Source organism: Choloepus didactylus, chromosome 5 (assembly GCF_015220235.1).
Source record: "Choloepus didactylus isolate mChoDid1 chromosome 5, mChoDid1.pri, whole genome shotgun sequence".
In the NCBI taxonomy this organism is placed as follows: domain Eukaryota; kingdom Metazoa; phylum Chordata; class Mammalia; order Pilosa; family Megalonychidae; genus Choloepus; species Choloepus didactylus.
In genome coordinates, this window is record NC_051311.1 from 153041181 (window position 1) to 153064432 (window position 23252).

General features: G+C 41.6%; 1 protein-coding gene across 3 annotated transcripts in view; it reads left to right on the forward strand.

Moving 5' to 3' along the window:
* Window positions 1-23252, forward strand: part of HECW1 (HECT, C2 and WW domain containing E3 ubiquitin protein ligase 1) — a 402469-nt gene that overhangs the window by 218355 nt on the left and 160862 nt on the right. Inside the window, exon 1 of one of the 3 annotated variants that reach the window (XM_037837144.1) lies at window positions 16196-16375. The exons of the other annotated variants lie outside the window; for them this stretch is intronic. Coding sequence (XP_037693072.1) covers window positions 16331-16375 — 45 coding nt within the window. The 5' untranslated portion in view covers window positions 16196-16330. Of the gene's footprint in view, window positions 1-16195; window positions 16376-23252 lie in introns of those variants that run through there. 3 annotated transcript variants of the gene reach the window in all.

The following is a 23252-nucleotide window of genomic DNA, read 5'->3' on the forward strand; positions in this document are numbered from 1 at the left end:
TTGGACTTTGTCGGGCTAGTGTAAATTTTTTTTAAAAAAGAGAGATAAATATTTAAAGTGAAATATGAATGATTCAGAAGGTCCTTCTGGGTCTAAAAAGATACCGCTTTGCTGTTTCACAAGTCAGTTCTTCAGTGTCCTGAGGATTACTAATTGAGTCCTTGGGGATAAGCAGTAGGATAAGTAGATTTCTGTCCTGAAGTCAGGAAGCCTGAACGCTGGACCAAAGAGGACAGGCCTTACCATGACGAACACACAGTACAGGGGCAGGGAGAAGGGACGGAGGGGCTGTTGCACCTTAGACGGGCTTTACCATATTTCCCTGCACTTACTTTGCAGATTCCAACATGGTGTCTGTCCCTTCACTGGGTGGGACAAGAGTTTTTGCCAGGCCCCTTGTTCCAGGCCCTTTTGTACTGGCAGTCTTCAAAAGAGGGCACCTGCAAGGCTGCATAGCTTGCAGTATGTGTTGGGCAATCCTTAAGGTTGGAGGCTCAGCTAAGTCGAGGCACCAAAGTTGAGGCAAGATGGACAAAGTGGAAGGCAGAGAAGGAATGAGGTCTGGTGGTGGAGTCGAGTCAGTTCAGGAAAGGCCTTACACACACAGACTTGGCTGGCTTTTACACTGCATAGCTAGTCATACAGAGGACAGTTGCTCACCAGATTCGCTGATCCCTCAGCCAGGAGGGGCATTGGACCAGGGGGCCTCGCCCATTTATGGGAGACTACCTGTTGACTCAAAGCTGGAAGAGGAGTGCAGCATTTCTTGCCTTTTCAGGAGTGATATTGTGAGTGAGTGGGGGCCAGCCCTGGAGTTCAGGCAGACCCTTATCCTCAGTGGGCACTTTCAACTTGCAGAAAGCTCCCTGGAGCATTTGACCTCTATGAACTCAGCCCCCTAAGGGACTCTGAATGTTTTCCTACTTCTCAGACCAATGCAAAGAATGGTGTCCAACATCACAGTGCTGTGCAATGGAACCCCCAAAGAAAGCAAGAAGCCAGCCACCCAGAAAACCACCTGGAAATGCACTGCAAGCAGGCACTCGAAGCGGGCTGTCTGCTGGGGATTGAATTATGTCCCCCATAAAGACATGTTCCAGTCTTAATCCATGTTCCTGTGGAACATGGACCTTTGAAAATGTTATTATTAGCTAAGGTGGGGACTCATTTGTGAATAGGATCTTTGAGGATCCTATTTCAATGAGATGACAAACAGGCTTTGCAGGAGCTGCTGTCCTCAGAAACAAGGGCTTACGTCTTAGAAGAGGAACCATTGCTATGAGATGCTCCAATTATGTTATTTGACATAAAAGTTCAAGACATTGCACTGATTTTGTTTCAGCCTTGACTTCATCTCTTTCATCCTGTGCGCCACATGATTCTTACTTAAAACTCAGACATCTTGAAATATTTTGACATTGCTATTGCCCCAGTTATCATCGCCATAATGATTTTCTCTCACATAAGTCACCAGACACGTACATTGACATTTTAATGTACATTCTACAGACAACTTTTGCTTCTCTTTTTAATCACCGCACTCAGGAGAACTTGATCAGGACACTCATGTGATGACAGCGGCAGAGGGAGACACCCTCAGCCCCCACCACTGCCTTGGAGATAAGTGCGTGGAGTCCCCTGGTGGAAGGGAGCATGCATTTTCCTGCAAGACAGTATTTTAATTTGCAGTTGGGTTTTATAGCAGTTAAACTATTAGTGGTCCCTAATTGTTCTATAGCATGATGCATTTTTCAAAGTAGTTCCACTTGCATTACTCTTGCTTCACAGAGAACATCTGTGAGTCAGGCAGTGTCTTCATTTGCCTGGGCTATTATGACAAATGCCACCCAACAGGTTGTCATGAACAATGGGAATTTATCGTCTCCTGGTTTTGGAGGTAGAAGTACAAAATCAAAGCCTTCAGTAGGTCATTATTTCTCCCAGAGTCTGTAGCGTTCTGGTGCTGGCTTGCCGCAATCCTTGGGGTTTCTTGGCGTGCATCTCTGCATCTGTCACGTGCAGATCTCTCTCCTTGTGCCTTTCCCCTCATTTCCACTGACTTCTGGCTTCCGACTTCCATCTCCAATTTCCTTGGCTTATAAGGACTTCAGTCATATGGATTAAGGCCTACCCTGATTCAATGTCATCTCATCGAAATAGGATCCTCAAAGATCCTATTCACAAATGAGTCCCCACCTTAGCTAAAAATAACATTTTCAAGGGTCCATGTTCCACAGGAACATGGATTAAGACTGGAACATGTCTTTATGGGGGACATAATTCAATCCCCAGCAGACAGGAAGTATCATGTTGATTAAGTGATCATTTTTGGTTATACGGTGATGGAGCTATAACCAAACCCAGCTGGTGTATTTTTTTCCAATCCAGTTATTGGTAGAATCTAGCAACCTTCTGAGTTAAATAAGCCTTTGCCGTCTGGTCTTGGAACTTAAACACATTTTTTCTAAGGGGAAATGCTCTCAAATTTTCCAAAATTAATTTGCCAATGAAGTTTGGGTTTCCATTTGTAAATTGAGGATTTCAGATGAGGAGTTGACTATCTCTGCCCATTATGTTGTGTCCCAAACATCACTAAGAGTTAGTTTGTGATCATACCCTTCTCTTTGAAAAGGAAGAGTCAAATTATCCTTTAGTATAGTCAGTATGTTAATGCTCTGATCATAATAGATTCTCAATATGTGTTAGTTCTTTTTCTCTTTTCCCTCTTATCTTTTATCTTTGTTCCACCGACAAATGTTGAGGGCCCTATTATAAAACGACGTTGTCATTTCCTCTTATCCTTTTGGGACTCTCATGTATTTATTATTATTAATTATGTGTCAGAAACTATGATGGGTAGGGGATTACAGAGATAAAAATACGTAAACCTCTGTATGTTCATGAGTCCCCAAGACCACTCTCAGGTTCAGTGATTTACCAGAAGTACTTACAGAACTCTGCAAACCATGGTTACACTTGAGGTTACAGTTTATTACAGTAAAGGGATGCAGATTAAAATCAACCACAAATCCAGGTGCACAGGGAAGGGTCCAGGAGAGACCAGGTGAGCTCCCACTTGTCCTCTCCCAGTGGAGTTATACAATCAGTGCTTTTTTCTCCCAGCAATGGTGTATGACAGCGCATATGAGGTATTTCCAACCAGGGCAGCTTGCTTGAGTCTTGATGTCCAGGATTTTTATTGAGGGCTAGTCATGTAGCCATGGACAACCAACCAATGTGGCTGACCTTAGCCTCCAGCCTCTCCAGAGGTCAAGCTGATACCCAGTAGCTCAAGGCCCCCACCATAAACGACACTGTTAGCATAAACCATCTGGCATGGCCCAAGGTGTCAGATCAAACAAAGACATACTCAACATGTCCAATATTCCAAGGGTTTAGAGCATGACTCTCAGGAGCAGGCAAGGGTCAAACCTTCCTTTGGGATGTGTAGGGTTTGGACCAGGCAGACCAGCTTAATTCACCCTTAAGTGCACATCTGACATTGAGAACTCATAGTTATTCTATTGTGGGGGACAGATAGATAAAAATGGTAAATTATAATTCTATCTAAGATGTCCTGTATTGAGCGGGCAAACCCATTGTGCTAATGTGTAAAGAAAGGAGTGACAAGGTGCCTGGAATCACAGGATAGGATTTTCAGAGAAGGTAGCACCTGAGCTGAGTCATACACGATGGATAGGACTTTGCCAGGCCTGGAAGGGAGGTTAAGCAAGGCTGGCAGAAGAGAGAACATGTGCAAAGTACAAGCACGTGAAATGGAAGAGGCCTGCTAGGAAAGGAGACCTAAGTTGTGTTGAGCCTAAAGAACATATGACTTGCTTAATTTTTTCCATGTATCCCTTTGCACTTTGTTTTCGTGCCTTCTGTATCTTATTGCAAGCAAAAAGTAAAAGTTTTATGCTTTTTTTTCAGTATTCTGCAGAAAATAATTTTTAAAGATAAGCTCTTGTGTTCATGCCCATACTGTTTTCTCCATGTGTGTTACAAGATCTTTTAATGATCCCCCTTAACATTTTTTTTCTTTCCCCATTTATGTACCAAAGAAGAGAAATGTATTCCTGTCTACCACTTGGCAAAAGACAAAGGGGGTAAATCGTCCTTAGCTTACCCACTATACACAGAACTTGTAAGCTTCCCCTGTCAGGTCTGTGCCTCTGCAGGGGATCTTTACACACAGCCCCAACTAGTTTCTAAGTTCTCCACAGCCCTGGAGATTCAGGCCCAACCTGTCATTGTTATTGGGATGTGTCTAGAAAGTAACAACTAAAGCCCCGAGCACACTCTACTCCCCATGCTCAGCTCACAGGACTTTACCTGATAACCACATCCATTTGTTCAGGGCAGTGGGCCGCCACCTGTTTGCTCCCCCAGCCACGCTGAGGCCTGGTTGCTATAGCCTCTGGATGCAGGAAATAGATAGCTGTTGGAGGAATGACTCTGGCGGGCTCAGAAGGCAGGGCCAAGCAGTTGGAGATGACCACAAGAGTGAAGGACAAGCAGAGGATGTTATTTAAAATTAATTGTTCCATCTTATTTGGTCCTATCCACCCTACTGTAGAGGATTCCCCCAGTTTTAGAGGCTGGATCATGAATAGTCCGAGAATGTATTTCTTACAGTCTTCATCAACATTGCAATATGTGGAAATCCCATCAGGATTTTGTCATTCTGGATTGTTCTTATCTTTACTTTGCATACTATTGCGAGGTTTTTGTTGTGTTTGGTGTACCTTTTTTTTTTTTTTTTTTTTTTTTTTGTATTTCAATAGCTATTTTAATGAGAAATTAAAAGTGAACATATTATGTTCTGCTCCTGCCTCCACCATTTAAATCCAGTGTCTGTTCTGCAACTGAGCATTTGATAACTGATCATTATAAAATTCAAAGTTAAGTTCTTTGCCAAAACTTCAAAGTTCATGTTCACATTTGTATTTGCTTTGCCAATCCCCTAAGCAGAGGTAGGGCTGAGTCTCCCTAACTTAGCAGCTCTATATGTCTGTTCCCCAGGAACATAGCCTAAATTAGTACTCTAGGATAGAGTCAAGGCATTCCTCCACAAACAGTTCTGGGGTTTCCTGCAGTGGATAAATAGGTGATTAATACCTACAAAATTCTGAATATGTAATACTGGTCTTGAAATTTTTAAAAGCGTATGTTTCAAAAAAACTTTTTTTAATCATAATAAAGCAACCATGGAACAGCTACTTAAAAGTTATGAAACTTCCTGGGAAATAGTCCAACCAAATTAGTTACAAAATTAATTCACAGGTAGCTGACTGCTGTGACCAGCTATCCAGAATTGTTAGACATAAGCCAATTAATTTGGAAGGCACCATGGTTTTATGATAAATGATCTTGTGCCATTGTATTTGGCAGAGATTAAGTGGCAAGACGAGCTGCCTATTGAAACTCTTCCTGATAAGCATCAATTACAGTGTTTCAACAATATTGGGGTGAAGGTCTCCAAAGTTACCATATGTCGCCTTCATCCGGTGTATCCAGGAGTCTCACCTTCACCCCAGCAGTTGGTGAAAAAATGAGTCCCCATAAAACCAATAGAGGAGCAGAGGCTTTTGCCTGTTTTTAAATGGGATAAACTCTCCTCCTTCTAACCAGGCACTGGCCCTTGCTTTTAGCCTCTAAGAGAGACCAGTTGACCTTTTCACAGCCCACAATCAGAACAGGGCTTAAACAAACCTTGGGACAGGGGGATTGCCCAATATGCTATTTTTTATTTTATTTTTTTTTTAATTAGTTGTGCTAGATGAAAAATTGTCTTCACATAATCAAACAGGGACTTGGAGAAAGTTCAAGTTGATTTTTCCTTAAACTGTAAGAAAATGAGGCCTTCTAAAGATTTAGTTGGAGTTTGGGTTTTCATGATCTTACCAGATTCTTGTCACCACAACCATATTCTTCATTCTGCCCTCATTTCCAGTCCTGATTCTGGAAACCTAGCCCTGTGGTGTTTGGGGAAGGTCACATGATGTTTATTTTATGATTTGGATTTTTACAGTAGACATAGGAGTATTTTGTGAATTAATTCCATTTTACCTGTAACACATTCGTAATTTATTTTTTTAGCATGTCATCAGTACTTAAAAACAGGCACTGAAAAGGAACTTCATCAACAATCCCAGAAAGACACAAAAATTCCAAGACTTAGGCCATGGTATTCCAAAAATCAGTTTCTAAATGAAATAATCCAAGTTATTAATATGAAAAATCCCCATCCTCATGTGGTCACCCATCTGGGATGGGGTCAGTAGTGAAGGGAGATGGACGAGTAAACAGGCAATATCCACACACTACTCTAAGCTTGGAAGTAGGGACAGTTAGGGCACTTTGGGAGGACTAAGCACAGGCAGGCCCAGGGCATCATGGGAGGCTTTCCAGATGGACTAAACCAAACCATGGGCACACCATAACCATGGTTTCAAATCATCAACAGGACAATACCCTCTTCCTGAAGAAAGGCTGCTGGTGACCCACACTCCTCTGTCACATGGCCAGACACGTGGCCATGTCTGCTGGTCCTTCTCTCCTGAGTTTCATTGTTTTCAGCTTCTGGCTTCTGCATCTGTGGCTTCCTCTCTCAGCTTCTGCGTCTTTTTCTCTCTTTTAGCTTCTGTCTCTCTTAGCTTTTCTGGGGACTTTTTTTCCGTGTGTGTGTTTTATCCTCTTATAAAGGACTGCAGTAAGAGGATTAAAACTTACCTTGAATGAGGTGGGTCACATCTCAATTGAAATAACCTCATCCAAAGGTCCTGTGCTGGTTTGGGTATATTATGTCCCCCATAAAAGCTATAATCTTTACATCCAATTTTGTTGGATGGAAACTTTTTATTTAGTGTTTCCATGGAGATGTGACCCACTTAACTGTGGGTGAAACTCTGATTGAATTATTTCCGTGGAGGTTTGGACCCCACCCATTCAGGGTGGGTCTTGATTAGTTCATTGGACTACTAAGAGAGCTCAAGAGCCAACACAAATGCTGATTCTTGGAGATGCTTGGAGATGTTTGGAGATGCTAGCCCAGAGTTTGCCCCAGAGAAGCTAAGAGAGGACCCCCAGATGTGTAGAGAGAAACGCCCTGGGAAAACAAGCAAGAATGCACAGGAGCTGACAGAGAGAAGCTGAGCGAGGACCCCCAGACCCTTAGGTGCCAGGAGCTGAAGAAGCTAAGAGAGACAAGCCCAGAAACAATTTGGAGAAAGCCATTTTGAAACCAGAACTCAGGAGCAAAGGATCAGCAGACACCAGAGGTGTTCTAATCGCCACTAGCCTTCCTTAAGTGAAGGTATCCTCTTATTGATGCCTTAGTTTGGATGCTTTTATGGCCTTAGAAATGTAATTTGTAACCTAATAAATCCCTTTATAAAAGCCAATCCATTTCTGGTATTTTGCATAACGGCAGCATTAGCAAACCAGAACAGGACCCACCTACAATAGGTCTGCACCCACAGGAATGGGTTAAAAGAACATGATCTTTTTGTGGGATACGTAATACCTTCAAACCATCACAAAGTCCTTTATTTTTTCTGTGCTAATGTAACCCAAAATGTTTAGGGGCCTGTTATTCTCATGGACATCTTTAGCAAAAGTCCTTTGAGGTTTTGATTAGAGTGAAGCAGAGGGACATTTGGAGAGATGTTTCTTGGTCAACCCGTAAGATGGAATCATTATCTAAGTGAAGGGAAGTCCAAGCCAAATCAGCCATACTCTCTCTAGAGAATTTCCCCAGGCGTGCTCACCATTGCGTCTTTCTAAGAGGCCTGCCAGAAGTTTAGATTCTACCATGGCCCCAACATTCAGGAATTTGTTCAGTTTTAGGGAAAGAGGTCCACAGCACGTCGTATAGTGGCGTTTCAGGGTCTTGAGGCTGGAAGTGGTGTTTCCTGACAAGGTTTCCCCACTAGCCAGGTTTCTCCTGCTTTAGCACGGAAATGGTTTCCATCTTTTCTTTCTGGGGTCTATGAAGTGAGACAGCAGTTCACTTTCTGTGATTGCCAATGGTTAGTTTTAAACTGTCTCCTCAAGTTGCATATTCTATAGAAACCACATTTAAAAATTAAAAAAAAAAATCTCTTATGGAAAATAGAAATCCTTCTATGTGTGTGAGAGCAGCCTCCTTCTTAATTTAGGGTTCAGGGCTATCTGTGAAGCCCTGATGTTATATGCGTATGTTTGTGCAGGTTCCTGGGGAATAGACCCAAGGCCTTCATCAGATTCTGAAGCGGATTGAGGGTCTCGGAAAGTTTATGGTCCACTCTCATAGAAAACACCAGTGTCACTTTTCACTGTTATGGATACCTGACTTAGCAGGCTTTGTACTGTTGAAACTCTCCCTGTGCTTTTATTAGAGAAACACTCTAGTTTTTGCAGCATTATGTAAGCCAGAAATGTTCTTAATGAAAGGAGACAGGCAATAAATACCTAGGTAAGAGTCCCAGACCTAGCAGACAGATGAATCTTAACATGAATACATCAGTGCAGCAGCTACAGAAGATGTGAAAACTAAACGAAGGCATCTTAAACAGAAGGCCTTTTGTCCTTTTACTGCAGGAGGATCCAAATGTTGACTTCTCAGGGGTTAGAAGCAAGGAGACTGGTACAGAGTAGACAAATTCAAAAATGTTTACTTTCCCTAAAGTGAAATGGATGAATTCACAAGTGATTGAACTTTAGATAAATCTGATATTATTTAAATTTTCTGAAGCAAAAAGAAAGAAGGAAAGCTTCTAGTTTTCCTTAGCCACCATAACACTGTAACAAAAGACAGCACTAAAATAGAAAACTATAGACCAGTTTAAATATGTATATATATATACCTTAAATTAATTATAAGCAAATGGATTTCAAAAGTACCATAAAATAACTTGACTACGTGAGGTTTATACCCTGATTGTAAGGTTACCTCAATATTTGGAAAGCTATTATAATAATAAACTATGTTAGTAGAAAAACCACACGATACTCTCCATAGATTCAAAAAGGCACCTGACAAACTCACTGTCCATTCCTAATTCCTGCTGTAGTAAAATATGAATTATTTCCTTAACCCTACAATATATGTATATGTATTTCTGGAGCCAAATACCAATATCATGTTTCCTGGTGAAGTACTAGAAGTGGTTTCATTAAAATTGGGAACAAGACAGAGGCCCATGACACCACTATTATTTAACATTGTTCAGGAAGCAGAAGCCAATGACGTTAGATAAGGGAAAGAAATGAGGATGCAATATTGGAAAGAAGATGAAATTGAAAGCATTTATGGATAACTTGATTGTGTTTTTATAAAACCTGAAATAATTGATTGGAACTATTAGAAACAATTATTACTTATAGTATGCAAAATCAGTAACTACTATAAGCAAAGAATAAGCAATTAGAAAATATAATTGCAAAAAGACTTCAGTTTCAATAGCAACAAAGAAAAATTAAATATTTTAATAAGAAATATGAAGAAAAACTTTAAAACCCTTCTGAAGAATATAGAAGATTTGAGTATGCAAAAAGATAAAATATACCCATTTCACAAAGATCAGTATTTAAATTACATAAATTCTCCCTAAATTAACTTATGAATACAACACAATTGCAATTAAAATACAAGTAGGATGACAGAGTAGTTCTAGGTTCATCAGAACAAACGTGAGAAAATCCAGGATATTTTTTGGAAATGGGAATAATGAAGGAAGACTAGTCTTCAAAGCATAAAAACATATTATGAGGCAAAGAATTAAAACGTATTATGAGGCTGTAATAATTAAAATAGTTGGAGAAGAAATAGACTGAAAGAACATGAGAAAAGCAGGGTCAAAAAATAGACCCAAGTAACTGGGAACTTTAGTTAATAATTAAGGTAAGATTTCAAATCAGTGCAGGAAAGAGAGATTTTATGGTAAATGGCATCATGGCAACCAAGCAAATAATTGGAAGTATATATATAAAAGAAACCATTACTTATATTATATTACAGATGATTAGAAGATTTAAATATAAAAACCATAAAGATTCTAGAAACAAGGCATGGGTAATTAATTTATATCCCTGAAAAGAGATAGTACCTTATAAGCAGAACACAAACCAAGAAGCTATAAAGGAAGAGTACCAATAAGTTGCATAACGTAACAAACACACACACACACACACACACACCTCTGAATAGAAAAGAAGTACCTAAAAAGTAAAAGTAAAAATCTCCTAAAAGTGAAAAGTGGAAAGCAAACTGATTCTACATATAAAAAATATCAGTCACAGGGCTGATTTATGTAGATCTCGTTTATATTGTTAAAGAAGAGACAATCAAACATTTGAGAAATGAGCAAAGGATTTGAAGTCAGCTTTTAGGGAAAAGAAGTACGGTATACATGAAAAGATGCTCCAAACAGGAAAACAGTTTAAAGTCTGATGGTTCCTAGGGGTGGTGAGGGTGCGGAAGGACAGGCAGGTGTATATGCTGTTGGGTCTGTTTTTCTCGAGGCAGTTTGGCAACAGTTATGAAAATTTCCCTTGGGCATATTTGCAAAAGATCATTGAGCTATACATTCCAGAGTATTCATTGCTGCATTGTGGGGATAGCAACAGAGGGAAAAACCAAAGTATCCACAATAAGGAGCCTAGATGAGTGGATGATGGTATATCCACAGAGTAAAAGAATGAGGGGGCTCAAGGGTGGTTATATTTTGTTAAGAGAAAAGCAAGGTGTAGAGCAGTGTTTGAAATATTATCCCATTTATGTAAATTTTTGGTTAATAGCTAAAAAGAGAAATATAAAATTATTCTCAGCAAAGAATAATAAGAATTGAATAACAATTGCCAACTTTGGGAAAAGAGATTTGGTGAGGCAGTAAACATCCACATGGGCAGGCTTTCACTTATCATTTTGTGCCATTTTTTATCTGATTATATGTTCTTGAATTACTTTTGTTTTTTACCTTTTTTTTTTTAACAACATGTTACTTTTTTAAAAAATCTATTGGAGGAATCAAAATCATGGGATGTGGCATTTTGTGTTTCCTTCCCTGTTGTTTCACTATTTTAAAAAGCAGTAATATTTTTTTTAAGGCCAGTTACATCTTTACTCTCCTCCCTTCCCATTTCCTTTCCAGGCCTGATGTGAACTAGATCTGGGTGCTTAAAAACTTGAATTGTCACAATTTAATCCACAGTGCAAAGGGATAAAATGTCTCCTGGCAGTTGCTGACGTAGGAGCACTAAGACCAATTTCCAGAAAAGGGAAAACCTGTTCCAGAGCAGAGATCAATTGTCAGGCACCCACTTTACCCACCCACTCCCTCCTCCACTCCCATGGGAATGGTGAACAGGAAAAAAAACAACCATGATCAAAACCATGGTCAATCATAAAACCATGGAAGGAGGGAGTATTCCAGCCAGAAACCAAGAGGAACTTCTGATGGTTGACAGTATCACTGGGACACCCCACACTTGGAGAGGGAGGGGCTAGAGACGAGCCAGGGTGGAGGTGCTGTCACACCCCGTGTTTGCTCCTGTTGCCCTTTGGGGTAACTGTTCCTTTGGATGACTCCATTAGTAATTTGGGCAGGAAAACTCTTTATTGTGCGGGACTCTCTCCCTTCCTTGAAGGCAGATGTTACTGTTCCTCATTATCTATAAAAATATTCCCTGGTTCAAATTTAAGATGACTCCTTCTGAAATAAATTCAATGCTATAAACAGAAGGAAATTCTAGAAAAATTCACTTGAGTGTTTTCAACATGGTTCAAGAGAACATTGTATTTTGAAATTTCCTAAGCCATCGTTAAAGGAGAGTGATGATATTGGAGGAGAAAATGCCCAAAGGGCACCGTTGGGATAATTGAAGAAAATGGAATATAGACTATATTCTCTAAATTGATGTTAGATTTTCTGTACTTGATAACTGTACTTAATGAGGTTACATAAGTGAATACCCTTATTCTTAGGAAATACACATGGAAGTGTTGGGTGTTCAAGGAGCATGATGTATGAATGTGCAACCTACTCTCAAATATTTAGAAAATGATAGAGATAGGTAGTTAGGTAAGTACTTAGGTAGGCAGGCCAATCAATCAATAGGTGATAGAGAGATAGAAGATAGATTTGTGGAGAAGTGTTAAAAGTTGGTAAATCTCAGTATGGGGCATTTTGGAATTCTCTGTATTGGTTTTGCATTATTTTTGCAACTGTCCTATAAATTTGAAATTATTTCCAAACAAATGAAAATATATAAACCGAAATTTTACATATATTTAAAAGCCAACTTGTCACTCACTACCAGTCTAAGCAACTGCCTTACAAGTGGCCCAGTGACCTTCTGTCTGAGTGTCTGCCTGTCTGTGAGGCAGCCTGGAGACCCCAGAAGATGCCAAGTAGATGCGTGGCTGACATCTGTACAGCTGTGATGTGTCCACAGAGTTAACAGTTTGTGCTGGGAGAACTGGGCTCCTTGCCCAGCAGCATCAGTCTGTCCCCCTTTCTAGAACATGTTCTGTACCCAGCAGGGACCCGCCATCATGGCAGTCTGGATGCTGGTGGAAATTGTAGCCCTGAGCCCCAGGGCTGATGTGACACTTTCATAAATGGAACCGCCATCCCTGACACCCTACTGCGATCCCAGTGGGGGAAAACTGATGGAAGCATTAAACTCTAACTGCAGCTGCCGAGTGCTCCATCCATGAAGCCTGTCAACAGCCCCCCTCGAGCCCATATGGTGCCTTTTCTGAGAATTAGGAAAAGCTGCCCATTCCTCAGACACATTTTACTGCCATCTGCTGGAATACTGTCGATAAATATACAAATTTAAAAAAACAAACAAGGAAAGGGTGCGATGACAGCTAAGGAAGGACTGTAAGAAGATGATGGGAGATGTCTTTAGACCAGCTGTCACAGGTGCCTAAGAAGGAGACCACAGAAAACAGAATGACTGAATTAGAGGCACCCTAAGGAAAGTCTCCCCACAGCCAGTGGATATAGGAGATGAAATGGAGGGAGAATATAAAAACCTAGAGAGCCAATCTATGAATGATGGAAATTTCCAAAAGAGAATATTTAGAGAAAAAAGTAGTAACCCATTTTCTTAGTTTCCTAGGGCTGCTGTAACAGAAGACCACAATCTTGGTGGGTTAAAACAACAGACATTTATTCTCTCACAGTTCTGGAGACTGTGAGTCCAAACCCAAAGTTCACAGAGCCGGGTTCCCTCTGAAACCTACAGAGGAGACTCTTTCCCTGTCTTGTCCTAGCTTCTGGTGGGTACCGGTGATCCTTGGCCATCCTTGGTGATCCTTGCGATTCTTGGTGATCCTTGGCCATCCTTGGTGAATCTTCGCCATTCTTCATGATGCTTGATCATCCTTGGTGATCCTTGGTGATCCTTAGTGATCCTTGGCCATCCTTGACGATCCTTGATAATCCTTGGTGATTCTTGTCCTTCCTTGGTGCTCTTTGGCGATTCTTGGCTTGCAGCAGTGTCACTCCCACCCTGCCTGTGTCACCAGGTGGCCTTGCCACTGTGTCTGTCAGTGTTCAGTTCTCCCCTAGATTCTGGATTAAGAACCCACCCTACTCTGGTATGACCTCACTTTGACTTCACTAATTCCATCTGCAATGACTTTATTTCCAAATCAGTTGTGGGACACATGGTTAGGACGTGAACCTGCCTTTTGGTGGGACACATTTCCACCCCTGACAGAATATGAAAGCATATTCTGATCTTAGAAAAGGAAACACTTCAGACAAAAATAGAAGGCCCTTTTCATAATTTCGGATAGCAGGAATTTATGTAATAAAATACACACACATATTCATGGTGGAAAATTCAGTAAACACATATAGGTAAGAAGAAAAATTACTAATAATCCAACACTCAACAAGCCTCTAGAACTACAGAGTCAAGTATTTCTGGAAGAATGTCCAAAAAATCCTATAAGCAGGCAGGTGAAGCTGTCAGGCTACCTGGAAAACAACAAAATCCAAGAAATTTTGAATGTGCCCTTCACAGCACTAAGCTTGGTAAGATAATGAAGTTATTGGAGACTACTTGACGGAAAAACTTCACTCTGTGTTCTACCGGGTTGTCGGGGGCAGCAACAGAAGACAGATGTTATCAAATATGAAAGAAACGACAGTTATCCACCCATCAAAGAGTCCAGGTTTGAGGAACTTGCAGGTGGAAGAAACTAAATGAATAATAAGACTAGTTAAGTATATAAAGATAAGGTTAGACAATAGCAAGCATGCTTTATTATTTAAAAATATGTTATATAAATTATTATACCACTCAGTTAAAAAATATTGTCACTTCAATAAACAAAAAGACATCTTTCAAAACACTTTAAAAGTGAGGACTTGCCACAGTAAGGAATATTTCTTTGAGCCAAGAGGGTAATGTGAAGCTTGTTGCACAGAGGGGTTCTATGGAGTCCTTACTTACAAGGAACCTCGCAGGAGCAGGTGTCCACAGTCTGTGGATCGTGTATCTTAGATATGATCTGTTCATGTTGAAGATTATCTTATTAGGCTGCATGCATTGGAATGTGGGATGAACCACAGAGACCCACTGTCTCCTCATGCTGACTTGGCAGAGTTCCCTGCAGCTGTCTGCTGCTCTGTCTGTGCCTAGGAATAACCATATAAAGAAAGCTAAAGCATGTGTGATTGTATTCACAAGGGGCTGATCACCTGCACACAATCCAATAACTCAAGACACTCATTCATTACAGTACTTAACCATGAAACACTAGTGGTCTTTAAAATTAAGATCAGGACAAAAATAAGCATACTGGATGTCACCTTTTAACATTTAAAAATTACATATATAGTACACACTTCCGGGAAACGGTTATAAACAAAAAGAAAAATATCACTCATGATCCCACCATCCAAGGAGCCTCAGGAGGACGGAAATGGAAGGTTTTTGATGGTCTCTCGTCCTCGACCCAATGTTTGGAACAAGTTTAACAAGTCTCCTGGGGAAAGGGGTGATACGCTGGCACCTGGGTTACGTTGATGGCCACGACCCTCTGACACAGGGCCTTTTAAATAGTAGGTGCCAAATAAATGCTCATTGTTCTGGTAAAAGTCTAGCTATGAGGATTCTGGCTTTTAAATCTCAAATGTCCTATCTATAAAAACTCTTTCTTTTACATTGAATTAAGGGATAAGAAATTTCAAATATAAAGAGCCCAATTCTAGATTTGCAACTTCAAGTTCTAATGTTCGACTTAGTGGTCACTCTGCGGGATTAAAAAAACAAAACAAAACAAAGAAAAAAAAAATTTCCTTCAAGGAAAAAGACTTTAGAGAATGTACATTCTTAATTACTGAGGATCTCACAGAGCTGACGTAAGTACACTAAATGTGCAGCTGTAAGTGGGGTGAATAGAATATAGTAGAGGAAGGATTCTGGTAGACCAGTAGCACCCGGACTTGGAAGCGACTGTTAAATCTACCCACCTAGAGCTGAAAATGTCCCCTGGCCCACACATGGGACATGTAAAATGCAAGCTGAAGGGAAAGATAGCCCTGGCTCATCATCTCCCTGTGCCCACAAAATCCACCCTTCCCTTACTCAACAATATTTTCAAACATAACAGCACTTCAGCAACAGGTATTATAGGCTGAACTGCTGTCAATGCTTTCTGCCTTTCTTGCTCTGTAAGGCAAGTGAAGTTCAGGTTGATTAACAAATGTATTAACTCTGAGCTAGTCATTTCTTTGCTTCAAAACACCCAGCAAGACTGACCCAAGGAGCGAGGCCCTCAAGATGTGCTTACTCAAAAGGTTATTGTTCATTCTGCAACCCCACCCTGCCCACTCACAGTAATTAATCTCATGTTCTGGTAGATCATTAGATCCCACTTCCTTTAAATGCATGAGCTGTGCTGCGGTGGCATTCCTGGATTTAAGGTGCTGTGGCTGCCCCGTGAGTCAGAATAGTGCTTTTGGATAAGTTTTCTTCTCCACTGTTGTTTCTTTAAAAAGTCTCAAAAAATTTTAATCAAATTCTTGCATTTTAATACACAGAGGTAACAGTTGTTTTTTTTTTTTTCCTTTCTATTTTTGAATTTTCTTATGTTACTTCAAGCAAAGATAGTAAAAACCCTTAAATCAGTAAATTCCTCAGGCACTTTGCCAGGGTGTAAAGGCCCCTATCCCTGCTCATCCCAAAGGGAAGGCAGAATTATCCGCCAGCCTTAGGATCAAAGACGGAAATCTGATCCTTGGGGATTTTCTTAATACCTCTCCCAGAGCTACTGATAATTTTCCCTGCCTGTCTTCTTGACTGCAACTATTTTTTATGAAAAATGGCTACACTGTCAGAACCTGAAGATGACTGCATTTCAGAGGAGGTTAGTAGAAACTGAGCGTTAAAGATTCAATTTATGAGTATAATGCATCATACATCCAAATAGATCCATTTGCACAGTCACTAACAAGCCGTTGTTAAAGAGTTCCTTGAGATGAATTGCAGACTACTTAATTTCATCAGCCATGAATATAATACTTGTATCTGTGTCTTACACTTTCAGATTTAGAAAAAGTTGCTTGCTTAAAATTGTCAATATTAACCTAAGATTTTTTCTAGCTATTTGAAATCATTTTTATTTTTCTTTCTAGACCTTCATTCCTAATAATTTCTAAGTCTCATCAATTTGCCTTTCACTGTGGCCTTTATTAGCAAGTATGAGGTGACATTGCTTTCCTGTGTGCACAGTGTCCCTGTGTGCAAGGACAGGGAGAGGATGGGTCAGAATTAGTCTTATTAAAGAGCTACTTATCACCTGGAACAGTTGAAGACTTGCCTTCTTTCACTGAAAAAAAAATGAAAGCAATCTGAGCGCAACCAACTTGCCTCCCCACCAACAAACCTACCAGCCTACCTGCATGTGGTCTCACAGGCTCTTTCTTGCCTTCCTTCCCATTACTACGTCTTAGGTCAATCTCTCCACTTGTGTACCAGATCCTATCACATCTTGCCTTCTGTTTTAGTTTGCTTTGGCTGCTCAAGCAAATACCATGAAGTGGGTTGGTTTAAACAATGGGAATTTATTAGCTCACGGTTTCGAGGCTAAAATAGAAGTTCAAATCAAGGCATCGTCAAGGCAAAGCTTTCTCCCCCAAGATGGCAGCATTCTGGGGCCGGCTGCTGGTGATCCTTGGTCCTTAGCTTGTCACATAGCAAGGCACATGGCGGCATCTCCTGGTCTCTCCCTTCTCTTCCAGATTCTGTTGAAGTTCAGCTTCTGGCTGCTCCCTCTGGCTGCTCCTCTCTCTCGTATCTGAATTTCATACTGCTTATAAAGGACTTCAGAAAGAGGATTAAGACCCATCCTGATTGAGGTGGGCCACACCTCAACTGTAGTAACCTAATCAAAAGGTCCTACTTTCAATGGGTCCACATCCACAGGAATGGATTAAGTTTAAGATCATGTTTTTCCAGGGTACATACAGCTCCCAACCACCACACTTTCTGAAATTAACCTAACTTTCCAACAGCTTCCATTCATACAGAATTCTTTCCACAACCTTCAGGGTCTGGAGGGTCTACCATTCCTCCTTGTCCTCGCCAGACCCTCAAATATTCCAGGCTGGTTCTGCTCCTCAGGGCCTTTGCACTTCAGGTTTCTCTGCTTGGAACATTTCCCCCAGATATCTAAGTGATTCACTCCCTCCCTTCTTTTAGTTTTTTTTTGTCAAATGTCACCTCCTCAGAGAGGCCTTCCATTGCCACCCTATCTAAAAGATTCCTCACACACCTACCTTACTCTCCATTCTCATATCATGAGTCACTGTATTCCTGGTGCCATTGCAGTGTTTGTGTTTGTTCCCCATGTTAACCCACAGCTTCTGCAGGGTCACTCTTCCTCAGACTGTTTCCCAATTTCTGGCACACTGCGGGTGCTTCGTACCCTTCGTACAAATGGACTTGGGTCCAAGCCCTGGCACTGCCATTTAATAACTTGTCAGCCTGGAAAAGTTATTTAACTATTTGCAACCTCCATTTCTGAATCTCTATACTAATAATCACATCAGAGAACTGTTGGAAGATTAAGGATATCAGCAGGTGGAATAATGCCTGTGAGGCTCTCATGACGAGCGTAAATATGCAGTAAAAGTTCATTAGTATTATGCGTTTCCTTCAGCTGATTCTATAACTGTTTCTCTGTGGAGCTATTCCAACTCTCTGGTTTCAGAATACATAGATTTCAATATCTGTTTAACATAAAGAAGCTAAGTGGAGTATTTGGACACTATACTGAAAGCTTGAATGTGGAATATTTGGACAATATACTGAATGTTTGTAATTAAAGGGCTTAATTCCTATATTCAAGATATTTTCTTTCAAGTAATCCACTGCTGTTTCCACAGCTCCTAGAATTGTATGTGGGAAGTGAATGTATGAGGTGAATGAGTGACCAAGTGGCTGGCTGGCTGGATGGATGGATAGATGGCTGGCTGGCTGGCTAAGGAGTGGTTCAGAATGATGGCTGAACTGTAGACTTTATTTTAACAAATATTTGTGAGAAAAGCATTTGATCAGAATTACCACTGATTACTTCTGTAGCACAAGTGAGTCTTGCACTTTAAAGACCTTCTCTTTGAAGGTCTTAGGCATCCAGTGAGTGGGCCTCAACTTCCCCCAAAGCCCATGGAAATGAGGAAGGGATTGGGTGTTGACAGTATGTAATGAAAGATTGACAACTTCCCTGCCATATGTAACAGAAGGAGATGCACCCACTCACCACAGATCCAGCAACTCTGGTAGCAGGAAAATCCCCAACCCCATGACGCCCCTGGAGGGTACCTATTTCTGCAGGGGGACATGGGTCCCTGAGGGGGTAGTTTGCCTTGAAGCTAACAGTTGACTTTTTCTATTGTTTCTCAAGAAAAAAGTATTATTCCTGTGGTACAAAATGGAAAATGAGAGACTGCTTTAGCAAAAACAAAACACATTTTTGTTCAGAGCTTAAAAAAAAAACACACTTTTGTCTAGAACTTAAAGATGTTTTTCCGTGAGAATACAGCTTATAAATTTTAAAGTGTGTCAGTGAGGGGCAGATGGTTTGTGTGAAAACAAACTCATTTTATAGGCATCTTTTCAGAAACTTTTCATTTAGTGAGGAGTAAATATTATCACATCTTCACCATTACACTTAAATGAAGACAACAGGCACATCCTTCTTTGGCTTATCCCTCAGACGTGCTGATCTGTTCTGTCAGAGAAGGAGGGTGACTGGGTAGAAGTCTATACAAAGAGTAGCCTCTATTTTTCCATCAAACCACTATTGTATCAAAGTGAAATAACCACGGTCATTCTTATGATTTGATTTACCCAAAGGTTTTGCAGTGAATTCATTTGACAGCAGTTTTAAAAGCAGAATTGAAGAATTTTTTCCTTCCCAGCTTGTAATCTTGGACGTTGTGCTGGTTTGAATGTATTATGTTCCCCAGAAAAAGCCATGTTCTTTGATGCAATCTTGTGGGGCAGACATATTAGTGGGGATTAGTTGGAATGTTTGGATTAGGTTGTTTGCTTGGAAATGTGCCCCACCCAACATAGGTGGTAACTCTGATGAGATATTTCCATGGAGGTGTGGCCCCACCTGTTCAGGGTGGGCCTTGATCAGTGGAGCCATATAAATGAGCTGACAAGCAGAAGGAACTCAGTGCAGTGCAGCTGTGAGTGACATTTTGAAGAGGAGCTACAGCCAAGAGGGACACTTTGAAGAAAGCACAGGAGCTGCAGATGAGAGACAGTTTGAAGACAACTGTTGAAAGTAGACTCTTGCTCCAGAGAAGCTAAGAGAGGACAAAGGCCCCAAAAGCAACTAAGAGTGACATTTTTGAGGAACTGCAGCCTAGAGAGGAACGTCCTGGGAGAAAGCCATTTTGAAACCAGAACTTTGCAGCAGATACCAGCCACGTGCCTTCCCAGCTAACTGAGGTTTTCCAGACATCATTGGCCATCCTCCAGTGAAGGTACCTGATTGTTGATGTGTTACCTTGGACACTTTATGGCCTTAAGACTATAACTGTGTAACCAAATAACCCCCCTTTTATAAAAGTCAATCCATCTCTGGTGTTTTGCATTCCAGCAGCATTAGCAAACTAAAACAGATATCAAAGCTAAATCTTGTCACTCCTGCATCCTTAGCTGGATGTGGAGGTAAAGGACAAAACACATCTGAAAGGACAATGATTTTGAGGAATGTGATAATCTGTAAGAAAGAGATTCTGAATTCAAAGAGGATACAAAGTGAGGGATTCAGTAAAATGAACTTCTATCCATCTCAAAGTTCTACCCATTCTATGGCTTGCTAGCCTCAGGCTCCCTCTCCTCTCCATCCTCCTTCTCTTGTCGAGGTCCTCCTCTTCACCCACCTGGACCATTGCAACCATCTCCAAATTAGTCCCTGTGCCTCCCCTTCTGCCCTCTGATGGAGTTGTTTTCAACCTGGAGTGTGCACTGGAATTGCCTGTAGAACTTTAAAAGTGAGCTGCCTGGGTGCTGCCCCCAGAGGGCCTGACTTGGCTGGCCTACAGGGGGTGGTGGGGGCTGAGTGCTGCTAAAGTCAAGACCCCCCACCCTGGCCCACCATCCCCAGGTCAGCGGAGCTATCCTTAGGAGCACTTAGCCATCACCTGCCCCATCCCAAAGCACTCCCAATCTTCTGTGCCAGGTATGTATTACTTTTTGAAGTAAATTTTACAATTTAAATTAAAATTCCTGAACATGGCCCCAAAAGGTTCCGTTCCCTGTCCCCTGCAGAGCCCCACGGCTGCCACAAATTCCAGCCCAGGGATATGGCCGTGCTCAGGCTCCGTATGTGCCCAAAGGTTTGGATTTCTCTGCCTTTTCTGCTGTGATTTCTGCAGTCGAACATCCTTCCTCTTCTGCCTTGACTGGCTCATTCTTTCTCAGCCTGAAATAGTCACCTCAGGAATCTCCATCTGGACACCTTTGGCGATCACTACCAGTTCATCCCCACCCACCCCTTTGGCTGAGCCGAATTCCCATCCCCTTGGCTCCCATGGCCTCCTGAGCAGAGCATCCTTCTTGCATTGGATTGAAACATCGGATACCCGCTGTCAGCAGCATCTTGGGGGCAGAGACCATGTCCCACACTGCACTCCCAGTGCCTAGGCAGAGCTGGCGGTGGGTGAGCCCCACTCCCTGACACACAGCAGCCCAAGCCCACGCCCCCCCCCCCACTCCATCCCCGTGTCTCTAACCGCCGCCCCCCATCATGCACTTCTGTGGCACCCTCTCCCCAACTTCTCTCCACCCGTCCCCAGCCGTCAGAGTGAATTCAGGTCATGGCTTGACTTTTTTATTTTTTTAATTACTCTATTTATCAAATGAAAAAACATTTCCAAACCAAACAAAGCAAAGCAATGGAAAAAACAAATATCCTGGAATAACCTAATTCCTTCCAATATACTCCTTCCATACCAAAAGAAAAATTAATGAACCATAGTCACACCTGAGCATTCCCATATCATTAAGGTCTTAATAAAAGTATCAGCTCACAGCATTTAAGCATATAAAAATGGTTGCAGAGGCCATAAAAGAATTGTCACTTGAGTGTGGCTAACCTTCAAGGGGTGGATTTTTTACAAATGCATATAACATATTATCCTTTATAATGTGTTACTTATACACATACATGATATTCAAAAGGTTGGGAAACAGAATGAATTTATTTTTAAATCATTAACATTTTCAAATAACATGCTTAATGTACTTTTCAACCACTAAACAACCTTCCCCATTTAAAGCAGTGGGTCCAATTGTTAATACTAAACTACCAATTTCTTGTACTCCTAGAGAGTGTCCCCAAAGTCTGGAAACATGGGGAAAATAGTGTGTTTGTGTGTGAGTGTGTGCACGTGCATGCATGTGGGAGCCCTGCCTTGCTCCTAAAGGGATTTCAGGCTGCTGACAACATCCATGAGTGTGCACTTGTAGGCAGTAAAGATTGTGCATCGGGGCAAGATGGCAGGTGCACGTGTTCCGGGGACTGGGGAGAGGGTTAGTCTCTGCTTTCAAACATCCCTCGCTGAAGGAGTAGCATTGCCAGTTATGTAGTTCATGGTTTCCAGGGGATGAGAACTGGCAGGAGAAATATGACTATTGGTGGTGCTAAGATCAGGCAGATATTTCTCCCAAGGCAAAAGGATGATATATGGGAAATGAGCTCTGTAATAAAGGAAATCGATTGAAGAAGGCTGTATTCATTTTCTATCGTTGCATAACAAACCACCACAACACTGGATGTCTAAACCAACCTGTATGAGCTCACAGTTCTGTAGGTCAGAATTCTTGCCCACTGTTTCAGGGTTCTTTCTGCTCAGGGTCCCGTAAGGGAAATGCCTGAAATTAAGATGTCGGCCAGGCCAGGTTCTCACCTAGAAAGTTCAGGGGGCAAATCTGCTTTCAGTCTCATGCTTCTTGTTTGCAGAATTCAACTCCTTGTGGTTGTAGGACTTAGGTCTTTTCCTTGCTTGCTCTTGGCCATGGACCATTTTTAGCTCCTACAGGCTGCCCACATTCCTTGCCTCAGAGCCGCTTCCATCTTCCAGTCAACAGTGGCACATAAATCCCAACTCATCCCAGCTGCTCACTATCCCCATTTTGTAGAAACCCATAGCCAGCGATGGGCAGCACCCCTGAAGGAGCAGTGTCACCCTGGCTCACACAGCTTGCTTCTCCCATCAGCTGCCCAGGTCTTTGCTCTAAGTCCAGCCTGATCCCAAATTAAATTAGGTAGAGCTCAAAACTCCGTGCATGTTTCTCTGATCGTCTAACGATAATTCTGTCCAGAATTCTTCCACCCCCACTTCCAGAAATTCTATCCACCCCACTTCTCCACGGCAGCCCTGTTTATCCCTAATCCAGGGCTGCAGTGACCTGTGATCCCTCATCCTTAGTCTCACTGGCTCTAAGACCAGCTCCAAGACAAGGGAGGCACATCCATCAGCTCTCTCATCTATGACTCCTGGAGGCTATAAAAGCAAACATAAGTTCTCCGTGCTGTTGCTTTTATTTATTTATTTTTTATTTCATTAAGGCCAGGTTTTGTTTTCAGTTTGACATTAATTTATCGGAAAACTGGGGATGGAAAAATCTGGACAAGACTGCAAGCATATTAAATGCTTCCGGATGAGTGTGGCACTCCAGATAATGCATTGTGTGTGTGTGTTCATAATAGACCCTGACTGTCC